Source organism: Panthera tigris, chromosome A1, assembly GCF_018350195.1.
Source record: "Panthera tigris isolate Pti1 chromosome A1, P.tigris_Pti1_mat1.1, whole genome shotgun sequence".
NCBI classification, from domain to species: Eukaryota; Metazoa; Chordata; class Mammalia; order Carnivora; family Felidae; genus Panthera; species Panthera tigris.
Genome location: NC_056660.1, coordinates 79,189,868 through 79,204,263, shown reverse-complemented (window position 1 = coordinate 79,204,263; position 14,396 = coordinate 79,189,868). Strand labels below are relative to the sequence as shown.

The window sequence follows — 14,396 nt, the reverse complement described above, 5'->3', positions numbered from 1 at the left end:
CGTTTATCAAGTTAAACTGTATTAGAGGTGTTTGCTCATCTTGTGGAACCCTCTCAGAACCAGTGACTTGCAAGCCAAGGTTTTGCTGTAATTAGCGTCAGCTTTTGGTATAGAGTTGCTGCTTCCGGGGGCCAGGCCCTCAGCTGCCTGCCCCCAGAATGCAATGTGTGCTTAGGGTGGATGCTCTGAGCCCCAGCGACAAGGGTGTGACACCCTCAGCCAGGTAGGTGTGGTGGGAGGAGACGAGGGTCCCCCCGGCTCACTGCACTCTCTCTCATTTCCATCCTTACAGGGACCCCCAGGAGCATCAGGTTACCCGGGAAACCCAGGACTTCCTGTATGTATCTAACTTCCTGTATGCTTCCTTAACGAGACTTCTGATGTGCGTGACCCCACCATCATGTGATCCTCTGTTCTGGCTACTTTTCACTTTGTTAATTGCAGGGTATTCCTGGCCAAGATGGCCCCCCCGGTCCTCCAGGTATCCCCGGATGCAATGGAACAAAGGTAAATTTGGAACACAGACCCTTCCCCCCGTGCTCTGGTTACCCGACTCGTGTTGAGAAGTCCTATGACATGGTTTTCATTGCCACAGATGGAAAGCTGTTCGCCTTAAAGTGTCCTTTAATTGATGAGGAAATCAGTTTCCCCATATTTAATATTTGCAAAAGGCAAAGCTGTGCCTTTTCTGAGGACTCTTATCCTGCGATTGCTATAAACACTAAATTTCTTGCCTCTAATCTGTTGCTGAAGCAAATAAGGAAATGTTATTATTATCCCTTGTCCCTATCCGTTATATTCTCATGTGTATTTCTCCTGTCACCAAGTAGCACTGAGCAGGGTAGCTGCCAACAGGTAATTGTTAGGGGGTCCCAACAAGTGAAGGATCTGTGAAGGGAAGGACAGAGTACCTGGTGTGGGTGTCTGGGAGGATGTGCTGTGTGCCTGGCCACACACCCGAGTGACTTTCTGCTGTCCCCTCAGGGCGAGCCAGGGCCTCTGGGGCCTCCAGGTTTGCCTGGATTCACTGGAAATCCCGTGAGTATAGCATCGTTTCTTTCTTCGGTTATAATTCTTCTTTTCTTGGGGCACCTGGGTGGCTCAGTCAGTTAAGTGTCCCGACATCAGCTCAGATCATGATCTCGCGGTTCATGGGTTCAAGCCCCGTGTCGGGCTCTGGGCTGACAGCTCAGAGCCTGGAGCCTGCTTCCTATTCCATGTCTCCCTCTCTCTCTGCCCCTCTCTTACTCGCATACTCCCACTATCTTTCTCAAATATAAACAAACATTAAAAAATATTTGAAAAAAAATTCTCTTCTTCACTTTCTTTCCCTTTTTTTTTTTTTTTTTTTTTTTTTTTTGCACTTCTGTCCTAATGCTAATGCTGTTTTGAGAGAAACAAAACTAATACCAGCCTTTTCTTTTATAGGGACCACCAGGATTACCAGGAATGAAGGTACGTACTTACACTCGACTGGGTTCATCACGGGTGCCTATATAGCAGATGCTGTAGACACAGCTTTACTGTATGTTCCCGGGTCTACTGGTGGCCTGGTAATGCGTTTGTCTAAACCCTGCTCTGTTCAAAGAGTGTCTGAGTCCTAGGCACAAACTTAAATTTTGGGAGGTAAACTTTAGACACCAGGTGCAGTTTCTGAATCGGAAATAAGCAGAAACGGGAGCATGGTGCGATGTGAGTGATGTGAGTCCAGTCCAGATTAATTGTCTGTGTAGACAGACTGGGTGACACTCCTCTTCCAGAGCCGTGGGCAGAAACACTCAGACTGTTACCGTGTTTAATCTCTGTGGTTTCACTTGAATACCACCATCTTGTTCTGTGGCCTGTGATCTGGAGACACCATCTTATAAGTTCTGTAATTCCTGCAGGAAGACCCCAGTTACTTTAGGTGAGACCCTTGGTGTGCTGCCCACCCCCCTTATTCAGAGCCAAACCATGGGCTTCGCCAGCTTGATTGTCCCTGTGTCAGGGTGGCCCCGGACCCTCTGCACATGGTGAGGAGGAGAAGCCCTGAGCCCCTCCCACTGCGGCGTCCAGAATAACGGGTCCCTGTCCTTCATCCACACTCATGCCTTGAGCAAGCGCGGAGTGAATCCGGGCAGGTACTCAGCTCTGTCCCAGCCCCTCCAGCATTCTTCTCTGGGACTGGGGAGGGGGGGAGGCAAAAGGAACCTGGCCCACGGGTCCTGCCCAGACAGGTGGGCGGTGATGTGGCCGGGGGCTGTGGTCACACCGAGATGACTCAAAGCATGTGCCCACTCCCCGCCCCTGTGCGTGCCGCAGAGCAGTTTGGGGGGCAGGGGCATCTGGGTGTTGAGAGCAGCCCTGTAAAAGGACAAGTTCCAGTTTTTCTTTCAACAGCCACACTGCAGACGACCACATATCCGAATGAGGTGGAGTGTCCCTGTGTCCCTGTGTCCCTGAGAAAACCTGAGAAATAGAATCCTCACGATAGTCCTGTATTTTAGTCGGGGCTCTGCAGAGAAGCAGAACCAGTAGGGTGTGTGTGTGGAGTGTGTGTTTGCACACGTACAGGCACAGACGTACATCCTGGTAGAGGGGTTTACTTTAAGGAATTGCATGATTGTGGGGGCCTGGCGAGTCCAGAATCCTCAGGAGAGCATCCTGGAGGCCCGGGGAAGAGCCAGGGTCCCAGTTCAAAGACTGTCTGGAGACAGAATTTCCTCTTCTTGGGGGAGGTCAGGGTTTTTGGGTTTTTTTTTTTTCCCTTCCTCTTGAGGCCTTCAGCTGATTGGACGAGGCCCACCCACATTAAGAAGAATAATTTATTTTACTCAGAGGCTTCTGATGTAAATGGTTATCTTATCTTAAAAATACCTTCCCAGGGACATCCAGACTGGGGCTTAACTGAACATCTGGGTACTGTGGCCTGGCGAAGCAGACACATGAAATCACAGCCTGTTTTATACAGATGCTCATCCTGGGTCTGTTTGTGAAAGATAAGCCTTATCGCATGAGAACAGATGGAGCCTCGGCCCCGATCTGCACTCTGTCTTCAGGCGTGGGGCACGGCCACGCACAAGCGGGGGGCTCCTCGTGTGACGCCTCCACATCCAGTCCTGGCGCAGCCGAGACCAGCTAAGCGTGGAGCTTGACGCTGGCCATGGAGGCAGTGGCAGTGAACGTGGCGAACGTGGACGTGGCCAGTGCGCGTATTTCAAGCGTAGATGGGCTCTCAATCCCAGACACGGGCTGATTCGGCACCACTAACGCTCGCCTCTTACGCAACGGGTTCTCGGTTTCTTTCCACGAGTATCAGTTTTCGTGACTTTCTTTCCTTTTTTTGCTCACCCCCTAGGGGATCCAGGTGAAATAATTGGCCACGTGCCTGGGACCCTGTTGAAAGGCGAAAGAGGATTTCCCGGACTCCCAGGAGCACCAGTAAGCGTTTGCTAAATCACCAGAAGCACATGCGGTGTCTCTTCCTGGCTCCCATCTCATTCTCGCGTTTTCACTAAATTGCAGGGCTCGCCGGGACTGCCAGGGCTGCAAGGTCCTGTCGGCCCCCCGGGATTTACCGGACCACCAGTAAGTTTGGGGGAGGATGTCTCTTGGAGTCGCTCATTCAGTGAACAGCACTGTGTTTGTGAAAATAAATCCGATTTCTTGAAACCTTTACAGCGTCGCAATCTCTCTTAATTTGGATCGGGAGAGAGAGCTTCTTGGGAAGATGTGTGGCTGGCACTTGGGGTCCCTGGGGAAAACGATGGCAGCCGTAGTGCAGGCCAGGTCGTCCCCCACACACGGCACCCTCGCCGGTGGAGGGGCTGGGGGGCTGCTGATGATACTGTGGCTGGAGGAGGCCGAGCTCAGAGCTGGACAAGGCAGCCTGTGCCCTGCCCGCGGACGCGTAGGAACAGTTATCCCAGAGGGCCCGGCTTCGCGGGCGGCTGTGGACACAGACCGGGCGGCGGCAGGGACTGCGCCATGCTTGTGATAAAGGGCGAGCACCCGAGACAGCCCCCCGGAGGCTCCGCTCCCTGCCTGCCTCCTGCACAGCCCGTGATTCCCAGGAGGAGGGCCCATGTCCCCCACTCGTACCGTTTGGGAGCACGAGACACTTGGCAGTAACAACACTTCCCTACTTGTCAAGTGCCTTGTGCCCTGGCGATGAGTAATGCACCGCGGTGTGCCGTCCTTGCCCGCCCACCTGCTGGTCCTTCGGGCCTTTTGGTTCACCTCCCACCCTCCCTCCTTCCTTCCTCCTCTCTCCCTCCCCTCTCCCTCCCTCCTTCCTTCCTTCCTCCCTCCTCCCTCCCTTCCTTCCTCCCTCCCTCCTCCCTCCCTTCCTTCCTCCCTCCCTCCCTCCTCCTCTCTTTCTCCCTCCCTCCCTCCTCCTCCTCTCCCTCCCTCCCTCCTTCCTTCCTCCCTCCCTCCCTCCTCCCTCCCTCCCTTTCTCCCTCCCTCCTCCTCTCTTTCTCCTTCCGTCCCTCCCTCCTCCTCCCTCCCTCCTCCTCTCTTTCTCCTTCCATCCCTCCCTCCTCCTCCCTCCCTCCTCCTCTCTTTCTCCCTCCTTCCCTCCTCCTCTCTTTCTCCCTCCCTCCCTCCTCCTCCTCTCCCTCCCTCCCTCCTCCTCCTCTCCCTCCCTCCCTCCTTCCTTCTTTCCTCCATCTCTCCCTCCTCCTTTCCTCCCTTCCTTCTCCCTCCTTCTTTCCTCCTCCTCCTCTCTCTCCCTCCCTCCCTCCTCCCTCCCCCTCCCTCCCTCCTCCATCCCTCCTTCCTTCCTCCTCCTCTCCCTCCCTCTCTCCCTCCTTCCTTCCTCCCTCCCTCCCTCCTTCCTTCCTCCCTCCCTCCCTCCTCCTCTCCCTCCCTCTCTCCTTCCTTCCTCCCTGCTTCTTTCCTCCTCTTCCTCTCTCCCTCCTTCCTTCTTTCCTTCTTCCTTCCCTCCCTCCTCCCTCCCTTTCTTCTTCCCTCCCTTTGACCCTTCCTTCCTTCCTTTCTTCCAAATCCAGCAACTCTAATGTCCATTCTTGCAAAAGTAACCTCTTTTATATTCTTGCAAATAAATGGACTCATTTTTGTGAAAGAGAATGACTAGGCTTTTTTTTTAATGATTAAAAAGCATTCTGAAATTTTGCTGCAAACACAGGAAGGTTTTTACTTCACTACAGTCTATGCACTTGAAGAAATCATTCAACTTTTTAAGATAAGTAGTTATATCCAAAGTGGACAAATGCTACGTTATTTCCAACCTGGAAACCCCAGCGCTCTCAGAGAGTTTGGCTGATAATTTAAGTCATCACCTGTTAGCCGGGCACATTGTTGGGTCAGTGGATTTCACAGGGAAGTGCCTAAGATTCTGAGGTGTTTACATCCCTGGTAATTATTGGCCTGGACTAATTCCTAGTTATTTTCAAAATTTTATAGATCCAAAGCACAGGAATAAAATTTAAATATTTAACAAATATCATATTAATCGTGGGAATCTTAAGATAACCTCATTAAAAAGCATTTAAAGCTTACCAGGGTTATGAATGATATTTAATTAAAATGCTCTTTTTTACAGGGCCCTCCAGGTCCTCCTGGCCCTCCAGGTGAAAAGGTAAATATATTTTTCATTTGAATTTCTTCAGCATTTGTATAAGACTACCACAAAATCACCATAACTTGCTGTTTAGTCTCTGTAAACAGTTTGAGAAAGTTATTTTTTTTGTCTCTATTTAATATCTGTCTACCCACCTGCCCATGTATCTGTATACCCATCCCTCTATCTATCCATCTGTCATGCATCCATCCATCGTCTGTCCATCTGTCTGCCTGTCCATCCATCTGTCTGCCTACCTGTCCACCCATCCATCCATCTATCCACTCATCCATTTCCATCTATCCATCCATCTGCCTCTCTGTTCATCTGTCTATCAATCATCTATCCATCTCTCTGTCTATCTGATCTGTTCATCTGTTCTGTCTTTCCTTTCACCAGTCCCTTACTTTGGAATCATTGATCTTTCCTTTAGTTTTCTATAGTCACATTTTATTTTATTTTATTTTATTTTATTTTGTTTTGTTTTATTTTATTTTATTTTATTTTATTTTATTTTATTTTATTTTATTTATTTTTGAGACAGAGAAAGACAGGGCATGAACGGGGGAGGGGCAGAGAGAGAGGGAGACACAGAATCGGAAGCAGGCTCCGGGCTCCGAGCCATCAGCCCAGAACCCGACACGGGGCTCGAACTCACGGACCGCGAGATCATGACCTGAGCTGAAGTCGGACGCTTAATCGACTGAGCCACCCAGGCGCCCGTATAGTCACATTTTAAAAACCTTAAATTAAAAAAAAAAAAGTTTTATAGAATTCGTTTTCAATAATACTTTAAAAAACGTTTTTAATAGCCACTGAATACAGCAGGACACAACTTTGTGGAAAATGTTATGATACTTGTTGGAAGCAGCTCCTGCCTTGACCCCACCTTATCATTACATTTTGTGTGATTTTGAGCAAAGTGGACAACTCAAATAACGGAAGCCTAATTTTTAATCTACAGGGGCAAATGGGCTTAAGTTTCCAAGGCCCAAAGGGCGACAAGGTGAGTACACGTGGCTCTGGACTGTTGTCATGTTTATTTTTTATTTTTTTTAACTTATTTATTTATTTTGAGAGACAGCGGGAGCAGAGGAGAGGGTGAGAGAGAGAATCCCAAGCAGGCTCCGTGCTGTCAGCACAGTGCCTGATGTGGGACTCACACTCACGCCCATGAGATCATGACCCGAGCTGAAATCAAGAGTCGGATGTTCAAGCAACTGAGCCCCCCAGGCGTCCCATGGAGTGTCGTCATGTTTAAAATCACAGTTGTAGGGATGATAGAATTTCAGCCTCTGGACCTCCTCTTGGACCTTCCTAACCACAGTTCCCCTACTCTGCATGTTCTTGAATTTATTAGTGTTTTCCTTAAAATCCATGGCTAGAAGTCACTGAGGTTTTCTACGTGTGGTCTGACCAGCAGAGAACACAAGGCCATTCTAGTTCTAGTTCCCTGTGCGTTGAATTCAATCAGAATGTTCCCAGGCAGTGATAAAGCCAGGCCCAGACTTTATTATAAAAGAGGCACATTTAGGACTTGGGCGTTAGTGGTACAGCTATACTAAACCCTGCAGAGATGGAAGGCCGTCATACGAGCCGGGAGAGGCAGGGAGGCAGAGACTGGAGCAGGGGAGAAGGGAGGCCAGCGGTGGCTCCCTGATCCTCCAGTGATCTCTCCACCAGTTTCCCTGCGTCAGAGTAGCCACATGGGCACCAGCCAAGTGGGGATTCCGGGCCTGTGACAGCACCTGCCGCGGCCCACGTTCTTCTCCATCGGAGCCTAAGTCGGTGTAGAGACCACCACCGGTGGGTGCCAGGTGCACCAGAGGCCTGGGCAGGTCTGGGCTGACCTGTGGCCTCCATGTTTCACCCCAGATTTGGTCCAGTCTTTCCATAGACCTCCGAGGAAGGTGACCCTGCAAATTGAGTGTTTTGGATCTCACTCATCGTGCGATGACTGGGATTCTCTGTACTTCTGGTTGCGTCCAGCTGTCAGAGTTCCCGAGGGAGAACATTCCCGATGGTTCCCTTCCTTTTCGTGCCCCTAAAGATACGTCCTTTCCTCTCAGGCTGTGTTAGCAGTCTGTGACCCTTCCCTCCATGCCATCAAAATGCGGGAGGACAGCCTCTGTGTCCTGCTACGTATGCATGTACCGCAGAAGTGCATGTGCGGTCCTCACGTATGCACGCATGCAGAGATGTCTCATAGATGTTCAGGTTCCATTCCTATTACCTGAGGTAGTGGCTTTCCTGACCCCTGAGAGGTGAGAGTCTCCTGGCTTCGTGTCCTTAATGTACCATCTTCCTACTGACACTGCGTTTTATGCTGAGACGGGGATAGATTAGAACAGAGTTTGATTACCTTTTTGCAAACCAGATGTTCTATTTTGCCTCACCAGGGTGACCAAGGGGTCAGTGGGCCCCCGGGGGTTCCAGGACAAGCTCAGGTTCAAGAAAAAGGAGACTTTGCCACTAAAGGAGAGAAGGTAGGAGACGGACTTTCTTAGGTGAATGCTGGCTTTCGAATTTGGGACAAATTGGAGGGATGCAGAGAAAACAGGTTTATAGATTGTCCGTCCCGCAAAATATGAGCATAGGGGGAGCAGAGGCAGCTGAACTGGGTTGGGGCAAGGCTGAGCTCCACATGGGGGCTTCTTAGATGCACCAGGTTGAGGCCAGGCTGGGTCTGCAGCAGGGACAGAGGCTGAGGGTGCGGGCGGAGGGTCCCAGCTGCCGTGGATCGAGCATAATGATGTGGTCTTCCCAAAGCCACACCCTTCTGGGAGTTAGGACACGAACATGGGAGACCAAAGAGAATTTCCTTGTTGATGTATCGGGAAAAGGCATTGCTTTCCTTTTCCATGTTCAGTGTGGTGTGTCAAGATCGATACAACCGTTAATCCTGATGGCTCACTCTCTTGCTCTCTTTTGAAAACTTCTTTTAGGGTCAGAAAGGTGAACCTGGATTTCAGGTAAGGCCCACATTCCTATTTGTTTATCATCATTTTGTGGGAACGCTCACGAAGTGTTGGGTTGAAGTTACGAATTTCTTCACCTTCAGTATAATATCGACTCAATTGAATATTTTACTTAAATGTCCTAATGAATCTTTCTGTTCTTTCAAGGGAATGCCAGGGGTTGGAGAGAAAGGGGAGCCCGGAAAGCCAGGGCCCCGAGTAAGTGCCTCCCAAGTCCTTCTGTTCCTGACTGTAAACTCATGCTCCTCCCTTTCCTAGAATCCCAGACTTACAGAAACATGAGTGGAAGAGGTCTGTCCTCTTCGGAAGGGCTTTCTCGAAGCCCTTGTAGCAGGAAGGAGGAGGCCACCTCCACCTGAAAATCCCCCTGGCAAGGCTGAGGCCTCCCACCGCAGAGAGCTGGACTGGGGGGCTCTCTGGACAGCCACCCGCCTGCTGGCTTCTCACTGAAAGCCCCCGGTCCTCTTGCGCGGAGTGCCAGGTGCTCTTTTTGGCTGCCTCCTGAGCCTGCTCGGGGCTCCACCTGGAGCCCAGACTGCATGGCCTAGACGTGAGGTGTTCCGATGCTTCCCACCCCTGAATCCTGGGGACGGGAGACCCACCCGCTTGTAGCGGCCTGAGCCCGTCCTGCTCCTACCCTGAAAATGATGCGTGCAGACCCCCATTAAAACGAGTCCTCTGCCTACCTGCCACCGGCCCCTTGCCATTCAGAAAACCTCTCTGCTGTTAGCTCTGTCGCCAAATGTAACGGTTATCTTGGGAGATTTGGGGCTACTCCGGCTCCGTTTTCTAAAACCTGGAAAGTCCTCTTTGGCTGTCACTCCACGGTTATTCTCTGTATACCGCATTACTCGTTAGTGTGGTGTGGGCAGCTAGCTCATGTAGGGGTTCAGAGCCTTGGTGTTAGAGCGTATTTATTGTTATTTTTATGAAATTCTAACGTCTAAATCTTTATTGTACAGGGAAAACCTGGCAAAGATGGTGAAAAAGGAGAAAAAGGGAGTCCAGTAAGCATTTCTCTGTAATTTCCTTTCTTTCTTTCTTTCTTTCTTTCTTTCTTTCTTTCTTTCTTTCTTTCTTTCTTTCGAAAGGGAAAGACTTTTTTTTATTTAAGAAAAATTTTTTTTGATGTATTTTTGAGAGAGAGAGAGAGAGACAGAGTGTGAGCTGGGGAGGGTCACAGAGAGAGAGATACAGAATCTGAAGCAGGCTCCAGGCTCCGAGCTGTCAGCACAGAGCCCGATGTGGGTCTCGAACCCACGAACTGTGAAATGATGACCCGAGCTGAAGTCGGATGCCCAACTGACTGAGCCACCCAGATGCCCCGAGACTTTTTAAAAAATATTTATTTATTTATTTATTTATTTATTTATTTATTTATTTATTTAACGTTTACTTATTTTTGAGACAGAGAGAGACAGAGCATGAACGGGGGAGGGTCAGAGAGAGGGAGACACAGAATCCAAAACAGGCTCCAGGCTCTGAGCTGTCAGCACAGAGCCCGACGCGGGGCTTGAACTCACAGACCATGAGATCATGACCTGAGCCGAAGTCGGCCGCTTAACCGACTGAGCCACCCAGGCGCCCCAAACGTTTATTTATTTTTGAGATAGAGAGGCAGAGCACAAGGGGGGAGAGGCAGAGAGAGAGGGAGACACAGAATCTGAAGCAGGCTCCAGGCTCTGAGCTGTCAGCACAGAGCCCGACTCAGGGCTGGAACCCACAAACTGCGAGATCATGACCTCAGCTGAAGCCAGACGCCTAACAGCCTGAGCCCCCCAGGTGCCCCGTATTTCTCTGTAATTCTTAAGAACAAACTGTTGCCCTTGTTTGCTCATTACTGTTCTCCATGTTTCACTTCAGGGGTTCCCGGGTGACGCAGGGTACCCAGGACTCCCCGGACGAGAAGGTTTCAAGGTAAATGGTGACACTACTTGGAGCTTTACCTTATTTTGTAGTTCAGCCCAGAAGTTGTTCGTAGTGTGAAGGACTGTGGACTCAAATAATAAAAAAAATATTTACCTTCCCTACGAGCAAATCACAACTTAATTTTGTGGTTTTATTTGTGTGTGTGATTTGAAAAAATTTAAAAAAAATTTTATTCAAAAATTTTTATTTATTTATTTCTTTAAGGTTTATTTATTTTGACAGAGAGAGTGTGAGTGGAGGAAGGGCAGAGAGGGATAGGGAGAGAGAGAATCCCAAGCAGGCTCTGAGCTGTCAGCACAGAGCCCGACGTGGGGCTCCAACCCATGAACCATGAGATCATGACCTGGGCCAAAGTCAGGTGCTCAATGGATCAAGCTACCCAGGCACCCCTGTGTATGATTCTTTTTAAAAGAACATAAAATGTTCCACTCATTCAAGTTTTTATGCCTTATTTTTGGTAATAGATGAATTTTATCTGGCTACAAAACAGCTGAAAAGGCAGAAAGAGTGAAGAAAAGAAAGCTTATCTGATGTTTCTGTTCCCCTCTCAGAAACGGAGTGCACCATTGCCCTGTGTATCCACACAGGGCACACACCTGTGTATCCGCACACACCCTGTAAAACAACGCCCTGTGTGTGCACAATTGCCCTGTGTGTACACACACGTACACCCTGTAAAATAGTAATGGGTGACGCCTCTTGGCCTCCTTGCTTAGTGATACGACGCGGGTAAGGATGTCTGTACGCGCGGCCACATGGGAATGTACTCTGTGCCCAGGCCTTCTGCATGGCATCTGGGTCACACCCACATGGGGATGGGTACAAGTATCTGTGCTCACTTGTCTGCTCGTTTCCATGTCACAGATTGCTACAAGTGTAATTTGGGGGGGGGGGGTCAATGTTTACACTCTCTTTTTTGAAAGTTTTGCCACAGGCCACCAAATTGCCCCTGGAAAAGAACAGCCATCTGTCTGGGGCCCTTTTTTGTTTTTTTTTTTTGGCAACTGCTTGTTATCAAACCTTAAAAAATATTTGTCAGTGTGGTAGGCAGAAAACTAGATAACATAAATCTCTGCTGAAGGAAGAAGTAGTTTGGAAATATTTCTAGTGGTGACTCATAGACCAGGGAGCAGACCTCACGGTTCGTTCATGAAAGCCAAGGAAAAGGGAAGTAAAGGAAAAATCCTTTACTGATACTGTAACTTTTTTTTTAAAAAGTCAAATCTTGTAGATTTTAAAAGGTAAATCCGTTTAGAATGTATTAGCTAAGATATTTTTTAAGTCCCAAAGATGTTTCTAAAGCCTCTTCTCATATTCAGATAAGAAAAATCAAAACATTGAATTCTGGTTTACTCCTAAGTTTATTGCCTTGGTTGAAAGGGGAAAACTACATTAAGGGACTATGTGCAGATCTTAGGACTTTTAAAGATACTATTATGATGGCTTACATAAAAACATTAGATATAACAGGATTAATTTTGTTGAGTTTGTCTTCTTATATGAATGAAATTAAGCCTCAGAGTGACCAGAATTTATCCTCCCCCCCCCCAACGTTTTCAGGTAATGCTGGGTTTTAAGGAGAGAGGCGAAACCATAAATATCCTTTTACAAGGACTCCAAGGCAGCCTCAGACAACCTTACACCTAAAAATCTCTAATAAAATGATTTCTTTAAGAAAATACATTGAGAAATCAAAAGCTTCCATTTCATTTCATTTTATTGAAAGACCACCACATTCTAACTCAACTTACGGATGGCTCTATGCGAGTTGTCCAAGGGAGTGTGCAACCAACCGAACACAGCAAACGTTGTGAGCGCCTTTGTCCTGTTAATAATTGCGCTCCCGGTTATGATTTGTAGAAATCCTTATTTCCACGCGGCACGCTGCATTCGTGTTTGTTATGACAGGTCCGGAGCACTTGAAGGTCCGTCCTCACAGTGAGGAAAATAATTTTAGTGTTAAGTGGGCACAGTCTTTATTTTTCCAGGAAAAAAAAAAAGCAGTTGAACACTGCTTTCTGCAAGACAATCCATATCGTCAAAAAAAGCCACGTATTTTTTCTTTTGTAGGGAGACAAAGGTGAAGCAGGTCCCCCAGGCCCACCTGGAATCGTGAGTAAAAATAATGTCTGGTCGTCTGTGCGGGCGTTTGACAGTGAAGAGAAGGGGGTTGGGGCCACGGCATTCCTGCACTTACATTTGTATATAAAGAGGGTGCTTAGTATTGACAAGAATAAACTTATACTTTGTATTGCGTGGAGTTGGGCACTTACATTTTATTATATTTGGATCATTTCCGCATCCCCTTGGCCACGGAGAATGGAGAGATTTGCCCGTGGATAACGATACGAGCAAAACCGTTTGAAACTGGCCCGTTAGGCAAAGTGTGAAGAGAAGCAGGTCGCCCATAATCTCTCTGGAGCACAACAGTTTTTGTGTCTGCAAAGAACATTTTACCTCTAGTCCACGGGCGTAGCTGTACCTGCCTGCGCTCAGTGCGTGCAGTGTCTTTTTCTTTTTAACAGTGAGCGTTCTTCATGTTTGCAAGTTCTCTGGGAACGACTGTTTTCAGTATCCTTCCAGAGAGCCGTGCTGTCACTGGCTTAACCCGTTTTGTCCCCCCACCCCAGTCTTCTTTGGAACGATGAAAATGTTCCCATTGTTTCGTTTGCTGCAGGTGGAGGGGTGCCCAGTGCTCGCATACGTCTGCGTGTCCGCGCGGCACTCAGGGACTTCTCCTTAGGGGGCGTTTCCCAGACTGGGGTCCCTGCGGCAGAGTACGGACCCCCCCGACTGCCGTTCACACCGCCACGCAGGCTTGGGGTTCCCCTTTCCGTATCCGTGATCGGGCAGCCACCTTCGAGTGGCCCGTGTGTAGCCTCATCGGCGGATTTTAATCTGTTAATTTCGTCACTACCAAATTCTATTTTAAGGGAAATATGCAATATTTGAGCTTGCCATTTCCCTTGAATTTCTGTGATTTAGAAATGGGGTGGCCTAGTTCACTCCCTTGTCATGAGGCTGACAGTGTCGGCCGTGTCCCTAGGCCCTCGAGGACGTCCCCACTGTGGTCCAGTGAAGTCTGCCTGTGCTGTTCCACACTGCCCGGGAAAATCTAATAGTCCTCTTTAAAGTAGACTCTTCGTTTTATGGCTTGTCGGGACATTTAGAAATTCCAAACCCAAACCTCAGAATTAGTGCTTCTCTAACCTCACCTCCCTGGCAAAGCTCCCACTGGGCCAGCCATTACAGGGGGCAGAGGGTCTGCCAGGAGGGCCCAGCGGAATGTCCGTTTTCTGTGTTGTCTTGACTGTCCCCTCCCCCCCCCCTCCCCTTCCCCCACGGCTGTTTCTTTACTTCCACCTTTCCTGAAATCTCTGGAAGATGTTAGTTTTCTCTCTGCTCTTCTGTGACACGCACAACCGGCCGCCTCCACACACCTTGGTCTCTTCTCTTCTGCCCCCAGGTGATCGGCACGGGACCCTTGGGAGAAAAAGGAGAGCGGGGGTACCCAGGGTCTCCAGGGTTGAGAGGAGAGCCAGGCCCCAAAGGTCAGTTCCTGTTTCTCCTCCGTCCTCCTTCCTCCTCCTCTGTCCCTCCCTCCCTCCTCCTTCTTACCTCCGCCTCCCCCTTTCCTCCCTGTGCCCTTCCTCCTGCCCCTCCTTCCTACCTCCCCCTCCTCCCCCCTCCTCTGTCCCTCCCTCCCTCCTCCTCCTTACCTCCCCCTCCCCCTTTTCTCTCTCCCCTCCCTCCCCCTTCCTTCCTACCTCCCCCTCCAACCCCCTCCTCTGCCCCTCCCTCCCTCCCTCCTCCTTCTTACCTCCCCCTTCCCTTTTCCTCCCTTTTCCCTCCCTCCCCCTTCCTTCCTACCTCCCCCTCCCTCCCCCTCCTTCCTCATCCCTTCTGTCTTTTTCTCCTTTACCTTT

General features: G+C 49.4%; 1 protein-coding gene across 1 annotated transcript in view; it reads left to right on the top strand.

The window, feature by feature from the left end:
- The window catches only part of COL4A1 (collagen type IV alpha 1 chain), a 153,859-nt gene that overhangs the window by 91,864 nt on the left and 47,599 nt on the right, over window positions 1-14,396 (top strand). Inside the window, exons 5-19 of the mRNA XM_042980109.1 lie at window positions 293-337; window positions 445-507; window positions 985-1,038; window positions 1,429-1,455; window positions 3,337-3,420; window positions 3,505-3,567; window positions 5,546-5,581; window positions 6,528-6,569; window positions 7,963-8,049; window positions 8,509-8,535; window positions 8,689-8,739; window positions 9,504-9,548; window positions 10,405-10,458; window positions 12,541-12,582; window positions 13,937-14,021. Of these exons, the coding sequence (XP_042836043.1) occupies window positions 293-337; window positions 445-507; window positions 985-1,038; window positions 1,429-1,455; window positions 3,337-3,420; window positions 3,505-3,567; window positions 5,546-5,581; window positions 6,528-6,569; window positions 7,963-8,049; window positions 8,509-8,535; window positions 8,689-8,739; window positions 9,504-9,548; window positions 10,405-10,458; window positions 12,541-12,582; window positions 13,937-14,021 (805 nt within the window). The remainder of the gene's footprint in view (window positions 1-292; window positions 338-444; window positions 508-984; window positions 1,039-1,428; window positions 1,456-3,336; window positions 3,421-3,504; window positions 3,568-5,545; window positions 5,582-6,527; window positions 6,570-7,962; window positions 8,050-8,508; window positions 8,536-8,688; window positions 8,740-9,503; window positions 9,549-10,404; window positions 10,459-12,540; window positions 12,583-13,936; window positions 14,022-14,396) is intronic.